The sequence below is a fragment of the Poecilia reticulata genome, linkage group LG19, assembly GCF_000633615.1.
Source record: "Poecilia reticulata strain Guanapo linkage group LG19, Guppy_female_1.0+MT, whole genome shotgun sequence".
Taxonomy (NCBI): Eukaryota; Metazoa; Chordata; class Actinopteri; order Cyprinodontiformes; family Poeciliidae; genus Poecilia; species Poecilia reticulata.
This window is the reverse complement of record NC_024349.1, coordinates 20,804,810-20,822,023: the sequence shown is the minus strand read 5'-3', so window position 1 is coordinate 20,822,023 and position 17,214 is coordinate 20,804,810. Positions and strand designations below refer to the sequence as shown.

The 17,214-nt window shown below is 42.7% G+C and overlaps 1 protein-coding gene across 13 annotated transcripts in view; it reads right to left on the bottom strand.

Annotated features, from left to right (window-relative positions):
• Nucleotides 1–16,548, bottom strand: part of LOC103481912 (shisa family member 6) — a 94,987-nt gene extending 78,439 nt beyond the window's left edge. For 3 of the 13 annotated variants that reach the window (XM_008437717.2, XM_017310831.1, XM_017310832.1), the window contains exons 1-3: nucleotides 16,333–16,547; nucleotides 14,978–15,955; nucleotides 13,650–13,810 (exon numbers count right to left, since the gene is read on the bottom strand). In XM_008437717.2, coding sequence (XP_008435939.1) covers nucleotides 13,650–13,810; nucleotides 14,978–15,495 — 679 coding nt within the window. In that variant the 5' untranslated portion in view covers nucleotides 15,496–15,955; nucleotides 16,333–16,547. Of the gene's footprint in view, nucleotides 1–13,649; nucleotides 13,811–14,977; nucleotides 15,956–16,332 lie in introns of all 13 variants that reach the window. The other 10 variants (XM_017310835.1, XM_017310833.1, XM_017310834.1 and 7 more) reach the window with 4 other exon arrangements.
• Between the last annotated feature and the right edge of the window lie 666 nt (nucleotides 16,549–17,214).

The following is a 17,214-nucleotide window of genomic DNA, read 5'->3' as shown; positions in this document are numbered from 1 at the left end:
CCAGGCCTCCATTGGTTAATAAATTTGATTTCCATTGATGATTTTTGTGTGATTTTGTTGTCAGCACATTCAACTTTGTACAGAACAAAGTATTCAATGAGAATATTTCATTCATTCAGATCTAGGATGTGTTATTTGAGTGTTCCCTTTATTTTTTTTTAGCAGTGTATGTTAAAAAAAAAGTCTCATTCTATGTCTCATTCTCACATTTAGCTTATACAGACCTAACATTGGACTTAATTTACTTGTTGCAAAATATTGTTTTTAACTTGCATTTTTTCAAAATGAGCTTCATGAAGCAATGAGGATTACATATAATTTCTTAATATTGTATAGTTAATTATTTTTATGTCTTTCATACTCCTGCTAATTGATATGTATTACTGGATTGGATAGCGCCTATTAGTTACTTTGTGATTCATTGAGTTATGTCCAGAAAACCATTTTATCCCAATGCAGGACGAGCAGAAATCTGTCACAAAAATATTTGTAGCGTCATCATTTGTTATCAGATATATCTGTTAAATATGACTTAAACTAAAGAGGAGAAAACTGATGTTTGATCAATTCTCAGTGATACAAATCTATAAACAATTTTGTTTCTGTTAATTCTGTCAAGATGCAAGAAGGGGCAAATTTCTCTTATATTGGTCAACCGTTTTATTTTAAATATGCTGTAGTAGCTGTAGTTTGATGATTAGTTCAGTTTTTGTCGCTTGTTTAACTTTTAGGAATTGCAGCGGCTGCAGACAGCGCGCCACAATAAAGGTACAATAAAACTGATAAACAGGTGAAGAACCAAACACCACTTCTATTCTGCCTTTTCTTGCTCTGTGTGTCGACTTTACGTGGACCAGTTGCCACGGCAACCGACAGACAACAGCTCAACCAGCAGATGGAGCAGAGATTACCGATCAGAAGAATCAACACCTAAAAACAAACATTTCCCACACCAAAAAGTAGCAAAAACACCAAAACATAACATTGGGTCTGTTACATTATGCTGTCAGGCTTGATGTCGATATTGTCATTATTAATAAGTTTTCGCCTGAGCACAGCGGTGGTTGATTAGCTCATTTATCAGCTGCTCTACTGATGACTTGGAGTGCGGGTTGACCCGTTTTAGTGCTAACGGAACCAAAACACACCGAACTGCGCAGCACATGTTAAGGTTATCAAAGTCAATAGAAGGCTAGCAACAGTTAGGCTAGCATAACTGATCCACTGCTCACTTGTTCAATGTTTTCTTTAAGTTAAAACTTTTCCCTCACCTGTTAAATCTGAAGCCATTGTTATCTAATTCATAGGGTTGAATTAACCGCTAAATATTGCGTCCATTTTTCAGATTCTTTGCGTGACTGGTATTTTCTGACCACCCATAATGTTGACTCAATGGACAGCAATGGTGCATGTGTAGCGCACGATAAGTCACGTAATGTCCAGTACAGTAATTTATATCCATCCTATCAATGCTGCTGCCTCGCGCTCTGTCCTTCTCTCGCACTTCCCGCTACTCAGCAGTAGGTGTCAGGTTACATTGTGTTGCATTCAATGTTGGAAAAAAGAGATTCATGCACTTCATCTGATTTCCCATAACTATTTATTTAATTCATAGTCGCCAGCTGGGGTGGCAATAGGGGTGGCAAGGCTCACATTTGGGGTGGCAACTGCCACCCCAGTAGATCCGCCCCTGCCTGCACAGTTCAGCGCAGCAGCTGCACAGGTTACGACGTGTTAAAAACAGATTAAACAGTTTTAACTGCTGAAAAAAAGTGATGGAATGCACAGATATGCGAAGTGCGGAAGCCTCCACTGTGTCAAATCGATATAGGAATAACAGTTGACCACTTTAAGGCAAAAACAACAAACAGTTTCCAGTAGGGGAGCACAGCTGACTCTGTGGGTGGACAATGTGGGCCGTTGTAGTGTGATGTATGTGTGACATTCTACACACGGGGAGCAACAAACGAAAGCAAAAGGGGTGAGTTGAACGGACGGGATGCAGCAGCGCAAGTGATGAAAGTTGAAAATTTTTCAATCTTTTTTTTTTCTTTTCGTGTTGCTAGCCCATGTGTCAACGTCTACATACGAGCTTGAAATTTTACATGTTCGAATTTTGCCGATTGCTTAGCAGCAATTGTCCTCATTGTACACGTACCATAGAAAATAGACGGAGAGTGAGCGACGTCACTCCCCTTGTGTCAAGCCCATTAGCCTGGAAGGCTTTGAAAATGCCTCCAAATGTTTCAGGGTTGACCTTCTGAGAGAGACATACAAAGAAAACCTCCAAATGGATTCCTTAGCCAGGCATACATCCACCACTGCTGACTTCTTTTGGTCACGGATTGGCAACAGTACTCAGGCTCTCCCCAAAGCCCTTCTGCTTATAAATGTTAGTTTCATTTTAGTCAGTTGTATTGCGGGTATCATTCTGTAGGTTGACTTGAATGAGGTTGTATTTTTTGTCTTAGGTCTTTCTTTATTCCAAAGGATGGAAGCTGAATACGTCCTAAAGTTCATGCTCCATCCAGCCGTCTCTCATCAATAAGACACTAAGGACATTAAAGTCAGCAAGAAACCTTTCACTAATTCGAAGGTGATATTTTTCTAGTTTTGAACCATCAGGCTTAGAGCAGAATGTTCTCTCGTAATTTGGCTTCCTGAACGCACATTAACGCAGGTCATTAACATGATATACATATATGCACAGGACACAAGTGGGCACACCAACATCACCTCTGCTTATGTACAACTAATTGCACTTCCTAACAAGTAACAAATTACACAGGAAAGCATTTTTATCACATACAGCCACAGGATTGGCCATTGGTGCGAGTGTTTTAAATACCTCCCAATCGGAGATGAGGGGGCTTTCATGATTGCTTGAGACACGTTGAGTTTTGCTGGTGACCAGAAATGGCCAATCAAAGCTCAGATTGCTTACTAATCAGTAAACCGAGCCTCTTTTCAGGGTAAAAGCGGCTGTTGGAAAAAGTAAACGCAAAGTTGACGATTTTTCTGCAACTATGTCTCCAGTGGAGGCGTGCCAGTTCAACCAGCCTCCACCAAAGCTGTTACAACAGAACCAGACTTTGGTGGGTTGCTGCTCATTTTCACTCCATCTCCATTTTGTACTTTTGCAGTTTTGTACCCAAAAAGGAGCAGAGCATCAAAGGATATAAATCTGTACCAGCCTTGGGGACATTTTATTGAATTGCTGAAGCAGCGAACTGACCCAGAACTAACTTCAGCAGACACCGGCAAGGCTGAATGCTTTTACAACAAAGTTGCTTTGTTTTGTTTTTTTTTTATTATTTCTTCTCAGCTTTCAAACTTTGTTTGTTACAGAAACAAAAAATTAAAAGTGGCGGAAATCTTTAAGTGAATGTATTGGGCTGAATTTTGTACAAAATACGCGCAGAAATCAATGTTTACGACTCCTGACTAATGTGAGGCGCTTAAGAAGCTTTGTCTACTCCGAATTATTTTCTTTGTTTTAAAGCAATAAATCTCTGCTTTACTGCAACTGTTCTCAAGGAACCAGAGTGGAAAGTTGCCTCAGCTACTAATTTAATAAATTAATGACCACTAATGACAGGAGGGTCAAAAGAGAAGCTACTTAAAGACAAATAAGAAGCAAATCCCAGCTTCTTGAAAATCAGAAATCCAAAACAAATCCACTATAAGTACATCTCTGAACAGCATAGCTACCCTTTTAATATAGACCAGGATTCTGAAACATCACATTCCCACCATTGAAAGCAATTATTATACAATCTTATGTTTGAGGAGCTTAACAAAGCAGATATGTTTAGCGGTTCAAGTTTTGCCGGTGACCTGTTAAAATTGTCAAATATTTGGCTATTTTAACTCTCTTACCCAGATATCAAGAAGACAATTTCTGCATGGTGTCATTTCTGTTAGACACAAATAAAGGAGGAACGGCTGATCTGTGAACCATACAGACAAACACTCTGGACCGCTTGAGAGAGGAAAAGAAAGAAAGGGGGCAAAAAAAAAGGTCTGAAAAGCAATATATTTCCACCGCCCACATACCGATGCACTTTGAACTCAATCACACCTCTCAGCACATTGCTTTTATGGCTGCAGATAGAGTATCTGCTGGGGTTATTTTTCCCATTCAATCATACAAGCAATTTTGTGTTTGACACAAACACATGCCATTGTTGTTTCCCTCCGTCACCTTTGTCACTGATAGGCCGCCCCGCAACCAAATGCGACAACCCCTTCCATCTGAAAGACCCCCTCAAGAGCCGTCATCCCGCTCGTTTCGCCAACCCGCTCCCATCTCCAGCTCATTAAGCCGACGTTTGTCGCAAAGGGCCCGCAGGGCAATGGCCACGCATTATGAATTTATCGTCCCTGATACAAAGGAAATGGTGACTTCGTATACGCCTGGCGCACCGTGGCTAGGAAGGGCTGAGAATCCACAAGGTAATCATTCTTTAATCAGCCATTACTGGACACTTAGACTTTCTGAATTACCTCCAGGAGAGGATGAATTTGAATATTTAGATAATTGTATCTTGAATGGAGCAGAGTGCGATGCTGCGTTGCTGAGACGAGGGAGGATGTGCGAATTCAAAGTCAGCCGACCCTTACTAGAGCCAGGCAGAGGGAATCTAAATGGTGCAGTATATCCTCTAAAACAATCTGTGCGCAGTCTCCATCTATGTACCTTTTTGTTTTATATGCTGAGACACTTTGAGATTTTTTTAATGCCATTTTGGCAAAGTACCAAAATGGCACTTTTTGGTGCCATTAACACAAGCCCTCTTGGGTTAATACTGGCGAATTGCAGGAGTCGCGATTTCATTGTAGGTCATAATTAACCATACACTGCAAAGAGATGCTGATGAATCTATGCCTTCACACCTGAATCCCACCTCTGATGAACATGTATACACTTTGCGGGGCCAAAGGTCCATCTGCATAATAAGGGGTAATAATGAGACGAAGGCCAGGAGACAATTAGCTCGGGTCTCTGAGACGCTGAGGTTTAACACAGGTGCACTCTGGGAGAAGCCTCAATTAAATATGTTGATGCAGTCAGCACGGAAACGTTATTTATAATACTGGGTTGAAGCTCATCCGGCCAATCAGGATCCGGAGAGGTCACAGTCAGCACAGCAGAGATGTTATGGCAGGATTAATTGGTGGGAAGGAGAAAGAGGTGTTGGGGGGGCAAAATTAGTTTGTGTGTGTGTGGGTGTGCGCATGTTTGTGCGTGTGTGTCTGGGACAGGACAGCTCACTGAATAAAATGCTAAAAGAACCTTTTGGCAAACAATTACACTAATTAATGCCTGTACATATACTGTCTGGGTAAATAAAGGGAGCTGAAGTGACTTGCAAAGCTGTTTAACTTTTTCCAAATGTTGTTCATCTGTGACCACAAACGTAAATATGTTGTATTGGGTTTTTATTTGGACCAATCAACACAAAGTAGCACAGAATTTCAAAATGGAAGAGAAATTATGCATGGTTCTTTTCCTTTTTGTACAAATAAGAATGTGAAAAGTGAGGCATGCAATCTCACGTTTCACATTAGCATCTACCCCTAAATAACCCCGAAATAAAGGGTTTATTACTGCAACTGATCTCATAAGTCACTTTAGTAGTGGATAATCAAAATAATATAAGCAATGTGGGGGACACAGCACGCATGTTGGAAGACTGCGCTGGCGAGATGAAACATGCAAAATGCTACTTGTGTAGGACAATGGTCACTGAGCCATTTAACGAGAATGTTTTTCAGTAGCAATATGGAAATTGTAGGGTATATTCAGCAAGCCAATGACCTCAGACATCCAGCTAGTGCCATAAAATAAATCCTCAGTTTCTCTCTTAAGCACTTCAGAAAATGTTAAGTCTACCAAGTACCATCATCTTTGCATACTTTTTTAAATAAGATTGACACATTGTTAGGTGGGTTCTTACCTTTGGAACGACTGGTTTTATTTTCAATTCTATTTTCTACTTGGAAGTTGAAGCTTCCCATTTTAGATTAGAAAACTTCACATTATGTTTCCCATGAATTTGGAACATCATGTTGGAAATCTGTTGAGTTCTCACTAAAAATTTGATCTCAACATCCAATATGGCTTCTTTGGACTTGAGGCCTAGTGAGAACTACTGGGATCTCTGTTGAAAATGCTGCTGTGTTTTAATGGGAGCAGTCGGTCTGGTCACTGAGTAAACATGAAAGCAGATCTCAGTGGTTTACTAATCAACAGTGAAGTCAGATTTGATGTCAGTCCCATACTTTAATCTCTCTTGATATTAAAGCAAAGATAAATGTGCTTGAATCTTTCATCTCGTTAGCTGCAGATCAAACTTCAAACTTAAAATCTTGATAAATAATCCCTATTTTTATTAGCTAAAACGATTGACACTTTCGATCTTTTTTCTTCCTCTTCACTATTATTGACTATTTTGTGTTGCTCTACTAGCTTAAAAATTCCAACACTGCAAAAGCACAAAATCTTACCAAGTATTTTTGGTCTAGTTTCTAGTGCACTTGAAACAAGAAGAAACTAGCTTATAAGTAACGTTTCAGTAAGAACCATGAGCTTATTTTAAGTCAATAATTCCTTAATACTGGTAAAAAAAAAGAAAAAAAGTACTATTTTCACCGGTAGATTGTTTCACTTATAATATGGAAAAAATGTCTTGCCTCACTGACAGATAATTTCACCAATAACTAGTAATTTTTCAACAATATTAAGGAATTATTGACTTAAAATACCGTATTTTCCGCACTATAAGGCGCACCTAAAAACCTTCAATTTCCTCAAAAGCCGACAGTGCGCCTTATAATCCGGTGCGCCTTATATATGGACCAATATTGAGCCACAACAGGTCTAGCAACTACGGTAAGCAGCCGCCGACTTCATTTTTCCCCGTAGAAGAAGAAGTGTGCGGTGCATGCTGGGATAGTTGTCAGAACGCTGGTTTGTTAATAAAGTTTGATAATACATTTAAAGCCAGGGGGGAAGGGGCAGGGGAAGAGAGACAGAGACTGTGGCGGCAGCGTGTCGGTTGGTCTGTGTTACCCAGAAAGCAGTTGGGCACAATATCTCAACACCAACACCGTGAGTGAAGCAATGACTGGGGCAGCCTACTATATAAAGTACTTGGGGAACACTTCTTTACAAATGTGCTTGTGTTATAATAGAGTATGGAACAAATTGGCAACCCAAACGGAATCGTCTATTCTATGCACCTTAAAAAAGTTTTAAAATAGGCCATTCATTGAAGGTGCGCCTTGTAATCCGGTGTGCCTTATAGTGTGGAAAATACGGTAATCCCTTATATCTTATTTCAAGTGTGCTACAATATTTGCCCTTGAAATTAGACCAAAAAATAATAGAAATGCGTGGCCGCATCCAGTAGCATTCGAGGGCTGTGAATACTTTTTCATGGTGCTATAGGCACTGTGGCGCTTTAAAAATATCTGAAGGTCATGTCAAAGCAGCTTAAACGGCTGGAATGATTACTCGATCATGAGGACCTCTCATGGTCCACCACTGCTGACCTTTAAGCTCCAAAGTTTGCCCATCTCAAACGAAATTAGCCGATTGCCCAAAACCCCGCCGGCGTGCCCCACGCTGGAGGCGCTGATGCAGATACAGACAGCTGCTGACGGCTTCTCAGCCGCCATGGGGGCAAGCGCTCTAAGATGGTGATTCTGCTTACTCTCATAGTTGTGATGCCGGGAACATAGCCTCATAACTCATAATCCAATTTGCTTTTTTTTTTTTTTTTTTTTTTTTTTTTGTGGAACTGCTCTATGGGAGTGATTGTTTTCTTCTCTCTTTTTTCTCGCCGTTGAACAAATAAATAAAAACGAGATGGAGGAGAACAGCGACACTCTGCGCTACCTGGAAACTATATTTCATCATTCTGCGCATTAGGAAAATGTCAGAGAGGAAACCAAGCAACACATTTTGCATTCTTTTTTCTTTCTTTTTTTTAAGAAAAAAGAAAGAGCAGATCTGTGTCTCCGGTGTGCGGCATATAAATCAACTTCATCTGAGGAAAGCCGTGAGCCAAACTGCATTACTCAGTGAGCGGTTATTGTTTACTTTAACCAAAGGCGAACCACTGTTAGGTTATCTGCTCCTCCCCTCTCAAGGACTGCGTCTTGTTGTGGCTACAGGGCGCTCTGTGTTTACACCCCGACCTAAAAGAGGATCTGAGCCCGACAACAACGCAGAGGGGATTCAAATAAAAATAGCTGCACTTTGCGCTGGTATCATATTATGCTGTCTGCACTATTTTTATTTATTTTTTGCTATGGGTCCCAATTTTTTTTCTCTCTTTTAACCCGAATATATAGCCCTGAAAAAGCAAGAAAGTTTGTCATGCACCAAGGGTGCCATGTCACATAAGGCCTGTGAAGGGGGGAAAAAAAGAAATCAGCTTGTATTTTTAGAGTCTCCAAGAAAAAAGAAGTTCCAAAACGACAAGAAAGGAATAAAAAAAATAAAATACTTTGGCAAGGATGTGATTACTGCTGAGAGCGACAGAGCATCTTCACATGCCGCGGATCAAAGGAAAAATGGATGTTATTCCCGCTCCAAACTGAAGCTGATAGGATCCTCCTGGGCCCTTTAGCCACTTGCTTTATGAGGTCTCTCTACCTGATTTAAAAGCGTCTCGAAAAAGCCTCTGGATGTGAAGTGCCAAACTCATCAGTGATGACTCCATCTGAGGACCCTCTTCTTAAGAGGCCCGCCTCCTCCGTGTGTGCCAAATGCCCATTTAAACGCGCATGAATATGCATTCTCTTTCAAGAGCGGGTGTGTACAGTGGGGCTCCCGATTATTATGCGCACATCAAGCACGCTCTCGCCCGCGCTGCCACTGCCTTTCATGTCCAAGCGCCATCAGGACCGCCTGTTCCCCCTGACGTGAGGGTTGGGAAGGGTTTGGCCCGGCTAGCTTTACCAAGCAGGCAGAATTCTCCTGGGCCAAGCAAAGCCACGGATAGACGAATCGAGCAATGCCTGACCTTTGCTGACAAAAAGTACAAGCAAGGTTGAACAAAAGGCAGCCTGCCACGTGCAGCTCCATGTCAGCCTTGTCCCGCTCCAAGGCCGCCTGGCGAACATTAGGCGGAGAGTGATGTGGCGACGGAATGGACTGAGACACTTAGTGAATGAATGCAGACTGCAGTCGTAATAGAGAAAGGTGAAAAAAGTCTCCCATGTACCCACTGGATGCATATGAATAGGAATCCTTTATTTAGCTGCCATTATCCCGAGTGGCTGCTGTCCTGTGGCACAAGTGGACTCTAAAAAGTACACAGTGTATTAGGTGAAAGAACACAGGTTGAGCTTCGCCATAACTAGCAAAAGTTTTAAAAAAAAGTCCAGATTTCACCATCATCTTAAAAACAATTATAGGCACGATGATGGTGCAGTGGTAAAACACGCGATCCACATACAGTCTTAGTCTTCGATGCGGTCGTCAAAGGTTCTAGTTCCGTCCGTTGACCTCTGCCCCATGACTTGCTTCTCTCTCACAATCCGCCACTACAGCTGCAAAAACATCTTTAAATATATATGTATTCAAAACTGTTAACAGATTTTTTGTGCCTTTTTGGTTTGGCACCATTCTGTGGGTCTATTTACACCGACCTCAGATATCGAGATCCATTCTCATAAAAACCAATCACATGGTGAGGTTTTTTCTTTCTAGACGTTACAGCTTTTAGAGTCCTCAAACCCTAAATCCTTCTTAATCTGGATACTGCAACTTTTTTCAAAATGTGAAAGTAAAATATGAGACGGATTAAAGCAAGAAGTACACTCTAAAAAAAATTACTTGTTGGTTATGTTCCAACATCCAAGTACCCTAAGGAATTTGGATGTACTGTGGTACACATGCTAATCAGCTATGGATCTGGAAAGGATTCAAGTTGTGAAGAGCCTGCATGACCAAAAGGGCACCATGCAAAGAAGTGGTGCCATCACAAGTCAAAGTATTACGCTATGAGGCTGTTGCCGGGGTTTCTTACTGTTAGGCGGTTAAATAAAGGTCATCAAACACACAGGATGCCTTGTAGATGCAGTAGATAGCAATACCAACACTTGATATGAGTGATGTATGATTATGTGAGAAGTACTCTTTATAACATGGCACAGAATGATGTAGTATTTATGGGTGTAATCACTGTCACCAAAATACAGCAAGTCTGTAATCTGATACTTTGCTTGCATCAAACTCCCTGACTGTGTCCTTCAGCAAAGAGATCAAGTAATTTAAGTGATTCTTTAATTAATTTTGTCGGTCCAGTATAAAAAAAATAGAAGTCACTAAGTTCAGAGGTTATTTATACACAGGTTATGACTAGTGTTTAAAGCTCTTTTACTGTTTGAATGTATTCTTCACAACTGGAGTTATTTCTTATCTAGGCAAGGTGAAAAAATATGTCAAAGTTTCAAAGATTTTCTTTGTCACAGCACTGCTGTGAGAGTGAGCCCATTTTTGTGGTTTAATAGGGATATCTGGATCCAATCCTATAAGCTTTGGCTCAGGTCTCCAATCACCGTGTTTTTAGTGATTAGTGTCTGGAGTCCCTCGTGAAACTTAGTTTCGGATATCTGTTAAAGAACTGCTGTCTGTGATTATGTCAGTCGCTCCCTCAGCAACGCAAGAAGAGTTTAGAGTTTTTTCTGTCGACTGCTGCACTTTGTCAGTGTTTGTGTGTGACCTGCTACCCCCACCCACCACCACCACCACCACTACCACCACACACACACCGAGTTCAGATGTGCTGAAGACAGCTCCCATTGTTGGGGAGAGTCACTGGTCACTCACTTTGACAACATTCAGGAAACGAAAAGTTTCTAACCTTGGAGAGTACATTTCTCTAAACTTGGTCCACACATCATTGCTACAACTGCACTGATGTATATTATGAACAGGATTATAAAGAATGTTAATTTAATTACATATATATTGCCTAGGCCAAAAAGAAATGTCTTGCATTGATGATAGAAGAGTCTGACCAGTGGTCAAAACCTTCTCCAAAACATCGCAAAGATTCTCATTGGGGTCAAGGTCTGAATTCTCGTTCATAAATTCATAAAGAAATTCATGATGCATGATTTTGTAAATTATGATAATTTAATGCAAAGTTGGCATTTTTAATGGACTTTCAATACAACTTTTAGAGCAGCGTTGCATTAAAAGTGTCATTATTTACCGAATGACACTTAATGACAACTGTCATAAACATTCATAAAGACTTCTTTATGATCATGACAGATGTTATGTCATGTTTTTAACAGTGTCATGTCAGTCTTATGCACAACCCTTCAAATAAAGTGTTACCAGACAATTGCCATGCCGTCTCTTAACTCAACACACGGAAGTTACGTAGGTTTGGAAATACCTTCTTCAGTCTCAGAATACTCCATCTTTATCTCCACCAAACTCCAGCTTCCATCCAGCAGGTCAAAACACACAGACTTGCTCTTTTGTTTCATTATTAACTGCAGTTTCTCCAGTCCAGAAGTGAATCTCACTTTACATCTGAAATTAATGAGCTAAAAATAATGCTCTGTTGGCACATTGGAGTTTTATGTCCAACTTATCTGACTTTTGATTGGCTATGTTCAGTTTTATTGCACCGGGAAGACAGAAACGTCATTACCTGGATCATCAATCGCAATATCACAAAAAAAGAAAAAGAAAACATCAAAGAAAAGTTGCCAATATAAGCAACGGTTCCTACAATTAGCTTCAACAAAGAAGCACTATGGGGAGGAGTGCCAACGAGTGCCGGCTTCATGGGACAGATCATGTATTCACCCAAATATGCAATTTGTTTAGTTTTCCAATTCCTTACTTCCAAGTTCAATCGGTTGGGATGGGATGCCACAGACAAACAGAGGATCTGATTTGCAAACCGTCTTCAAAACTACAAACTGAAGCCAGCACTGATGTCAGAAAAGTCAGTATCTCAGGGGAACTGTGCAAAACAGCTCCATTACAAAATGTGCACAAAACTTTGTCGATATTCTTCGACTGACGTCGAAAAAAACTAAATTTTGCAATCGCGGTGTTTCCTTTAAATAAGAAACGCAATCAAAATTTCATGTGAATAGGTTTAACACAATAAGTCCTTAATAAACATGAGGTACCATCATCCTTCTACCACTTCTTCTCTTGTTCTTTGTCATTTTCGCCAGTAGTAACATCAGGCATTGTAGTTTTGCAAAAAACACTAATTCCGACAGCCAAGAAAACCACCTCATCCTCGCGAAACAACTTTTCATCCAGTTTTTTTTTTTTAATTAGCAGGTTCCATTATGCGAATTTAATTTTGTAATTCCAATTTGCGAAACTTCATGGTCAGTGGAAACACGGTTTGTGACAAAAATTACCCAATGCACAAAAATGGAATCTTTTTTTTGTTTGTCAGTTATCTGGATCGGATATGGGAAGGACAACGAGACGAATTTGTTGCAGATGCCAGTTAATCACTGTCAGTGTGTTTACTTTAACAGCTGCAAAATCAACCCCTCTAGTTTCTCTCATTCTGCACATTGAAGCCTCCCGCATCCCTGTTTTTCTTTCCATCTCACTGGCTGCTTTGTAATATCTCATTATTCTCCATCTGTGTGTTTGCCTCTCTTCATCTGATAACACCTGCCTCGCCTAAGAACCTGCCGCCTCCGCCGCCAATGACGCCTAGCTTCCTGGACCTTATGTGTTCTCCATACTGAGTTCTTTTTTTTTTTCGTTGGGGCTGGGGGGAGATTTAGAGGGCGGCATTTTAGCGATTGATGCTCCCCGTCTGCTCTCTGAATTGCGAGGTTAAATCACGCCGAGCAGCCTGGCTCCAATTCACCCACTGACTGAGCGAGAGAGGTCGTCACTTCCAGCCTGTCAGAGTCTGTGAAGTCCTCACTGCCCCGCCAGCCTGTCATTATCTCCACTAAAGGGGCCGCTTCCCCCCCACCCTCCCTTTCTCTCTTTTCACCCCCTCTATGCTGCTATATATCTCTCTCTCTCTCTAATAGGATGATTACAGGATGTTTCTGTCGGCAATTATACCAGTGAGCAGGTGAGGAAAGTTTCTCCGAATTCTACATGAGAACAATAAGCACGCTTCACAGTGAAAGACACAGAGTTAACTTCATACAGGTATAACACCTCAGCAGATGCGAGTGGGGAAAGCTGCGGCGCTTTCAGAGCAAAGTGAAGATGCGCAGAGAAATCGGCGGATGACCAGAATCGGGCTATTTTCTGCTTGATCAGCCAGTCGGAAACTCTGAAATGTAATCTTTTTCCAGTCAGTGAATGCACCATACACAGAGCCGCTAGGTTGCACGGAACAAAAAAAAAAAAAGCTGAGTGGAGTACAGGAGAATTGCTCTGCTTTATCCTTTGTTTTGTTTTTTTAGCATTTCTAACCTCTGACTACATTTTGGAACATGGTGGAAATGAGAGTTGTGCTAAATGCTAACACGCTAAAGAGCTTGAAGAAAAGCCACAATATCAATTCCAGCACATCAATCCTCTTGCAAAAAATCAGAGATCAGAAACTGGCCTTAAGTTTCTGATCAGTGCATTTCTAACACGCATCACAGACGAGGGTCCAGGGGGGGCTTACCGTGGTTGGATTTGGAGGAATGCACGGGGGTGTAGTGATTCTTCGACGAGGTTCTGATCGGCGTGTTGTCTTTTGGTGAGCCGTTCATCGCTGCAAAATTCTCACAGTCATATTGGGAGATGGGGATGGGCCCCTGTTGCATTAGAATGTCTGCGAGGGCCCTGGAGAAGGCAACACAGGAACAACTGTTACACATGAGATTAAAGGAACGAGAGGGTACAGGTGTTTGAAAACTGCTCTGATACATTTACTCTTTTTCCACGTCTGGGAACATGACGAAAAGGTAATTTGCAAGAGGAACAAACACTGGATGCTGCGCACATCCAGACTAATTGGGTTGAATTTGGATGTTTTTCAGACGGCACCAGGTGCAAATGGAGGGCTGAAGCCCTCAAGGGGGGGAGGAGGGGGGGAATCTGAGAGGGGTGGAAGGAACGGGGAGAGAAGCAATCATGATGAAAGAAAGTTAGAAAAAAAATGTTTGTTTGCTCGTTCTGGCATGGCTTCTGGAAGAGAGCGGAGGGGGGGAGGTGGAAAACAAAAAACGGAAGGAAATCTAATTACATCTGCAGAGCCGCGGCTCAAAGCTTTTGTACGACAAAATGTACGAGCCGTGTAACCTTTTGCTTTGAAATTAATATTTCACCCCTCCCTCTCCCCGTGCATGCCCGCACACTCGTCCTCTTGCGCTTTATTGGACGTGCAGCAGTGCATGCATGTCACGCGCTCTTGATGCGGCCCTGTGACATTATTCACAGACTGAAGGATGCTCAGGTGCTGAATAATGCACCGTTCGCCATCAGCGCTGTTTCTAGGACGCACCCGCAGTACGGGAGGAGGCGTGAAGCGGCCTGTCACCATGGCAAGTGTTCATTGTGGGGGGATTGGTGTGTTAAGATGCCCACATGAAGCCCACAGACAGAGGGCGGGGTCAGTGGGAAGGGTATGGGGTGGTGGGGTGATGGTGTTGGAGCTAACCACTCTGACTTATCTGCCTCACTAGCTAAGTACCTGGGAAGGAGGCAATGTGAGGCACAACATGCAATATGAATGTGTTGTGGGGTATTAATCTCTTCAGGGTGGATGTGCACTTCCACAAAGATCTCTTTCAACTCACATGCAATTATTTCAGGCTTTTGACTCTTTTGGGGGTTTAACGCCTGCTTCAGATAACCATCACCCTTAATAGCAGCTTTCACGTTTCTAACGCGGCTCTCCATTAACACGTGACACCATCATCCTCCTGACCTTTGCTCTCCAGGCAGAAGTGACGGTACTGAATGGTTTGCAATGTTTTCACTGACTTCCGTCCTGGATGAAGGACTCACCTGTGTATGTTCATTTCCTGAGGCGGACCCGTAGCCTTGTCATAAGCCACTTTGACCGACACCCCCACCACTATGATGAAGGCTATGACCCCGCCGGTGATGTACACCGCCGTGTTGGTGTGATCCATGCTCAGCTCGTTGATGGTCGGGATGGGCGTCGAGGTGGAGGTCGCGTCCGGGACCGGCGTGACGAATTTGCAGCCCGCCTGGTTCAGCCGGTCCTTCTTGTGCTCGCAGCAGAAGCGCATGGAGCACGTCCCGCAGCAGTAGCGGTGGTACGTGTTGTTGCACTCGAACGCCATGTCGAACTGGCCGCTCACGTCGTAGTAGCCCTGGCAGGTGTCGTGGTCCTTGGCGGGCGCCGGTTTCGGGGTTTTCTGCGGGACGACCGTGGGCACCACCGTGGCTTTGGGGGCTTTCCTGGGGGCTTGCTTGGGCTTTTTGCCCCCCGTGGCTGCGCTCAGGACGCAGAGGGGGTCCAGGTATATGAGCAGCAGGAGAATGTGCCTTATCCCCATGGCAGCGCGAAAAAAGCTCTTCAAGTTCTAGACGTGTTGGCGAAAGACACTTTTAACTCTGGTCAAGCATTAAAAAAACGGGCTTCTTAATCACAGTCTTGCCCTTGTTCGCGCAGTTTCCCGTGCAATCATTGCGAGTACAGCTGGGCGCAAAGCGGTCGTCAAGGGCATTCTCTGCTTTTATTATGCAATGAACGCTCTAAAGCCCATTGCGGCGCAAGAGAGAGAGAGAGAGAGAGACAGAGGAATAGAGAGAGAGAGGTAGAGAGAGAGAGAAAGGTAGAGAGAGAGGGAGAGAGAGAAGCGGTGACAACAGAACGCCCGATCCCGGCAGGGACAGGAGCTGAGGGGGAAGCCCCGGCTCCGCGCGCTCTCCTCCCCGGCTGAGCTGCGGCGCGGGTCGCTGTCCAAGGTGCTGATACCCGGAGACCCAGCCACTTCTCCTGGAGGCAAACTTAATCTGAAGGGAACACAAGTATACACCAGACGACTTCATTAGGATTTCCGTCACGTAACAAACCCCGTCGTTAATTAATAACAATGCTTTCAGCTTGAGCCCTAATAACTTGGCCTGTTTTGTGTGTGTGTGTGTGTGTGTGTGTGTGTTTTACGCATGCTGATCAGCTCGGTTTTTTTCTTTCTTTTTTTTCTTAGCTGAGTAATAACACGACACCCACACAGAGATGTAAAATGTAATCGAAAACATTGATGATATTTCAGTTGACAGAGGAAAAACTGCGCAAAACTAAACCGGATAACATCTTTTAAGGCTTTTCGGCGATTCAAGTTCGGCTCAGCTGGTGTTTTTTCGGAGTGGGAGGATGAAAAGCCACCTACCTCTGGTTGGATCCCCGCTAGGGACTCGCTCTCTGTCTGGGTCTCCGAAAGTGAGGAGCGCATCAGAGCTCCTAGCGGCTCTGTCACTCTCTCTCCCTTCTCTCCGCACTTCTTCTCTTCTCCCTCCCTCCGTCTCTTACATCACTTCGGTGCTGGCGTCAGAACTCAGCCAAGTATCGGTAAATTGGACCTCCTTCCCTCCCTTCTTTTTTCCTCCGCCTCCTCCTGCTTTATGAAAGTAAGCCCCGCTTATTGGCATTAACACGTCTAAATTAAACGGCGGTTCGCAGGTCTGTGTTTGCAGAACACGGTGGCCTCTCTCTCTCTTTCTACACGCACACACACACACACGCACACACACACACACACACACGCACACACACACACACACACACACACACACACTCGCCGTGCTTGTTTATTTGCCCATACAGTCCTCTTGGCAGCTGCATATTCCATATAATTATGGGGGATTCGATTTTTGTGTTTAGTTTGAAGTTCGGACAAATCAGCTGCAAAGCCCAATAAGAGCTTCTTTTTTTTTCTAATTGGGAGAAGCAGGATGTTTTCCCGAAGCCACCTTTAGAAAATCCAACATGGCTGCGGATATCGTTAAAAAATTACAAATTTGGAGTAAGAAAGTTGTTATTTACACCTAAATTAACAGCAAACACTTGCAATCATATATGTATTTGTTTAAAAAAACGAAGAAAATGAGAAAAAAAGAGAAAAATATCGATTTGTTTTTGCATGTTTTCTTTGCATCACAACATTTGAAGTTTGGCTAAGTGACGTAAAATTAGAACGACAAAATAGCTAATGCTAATTGTTCCGCGACTTGTAACCTGAACATTGTTAATAGTTTCTTAAGTTTTTTTACTT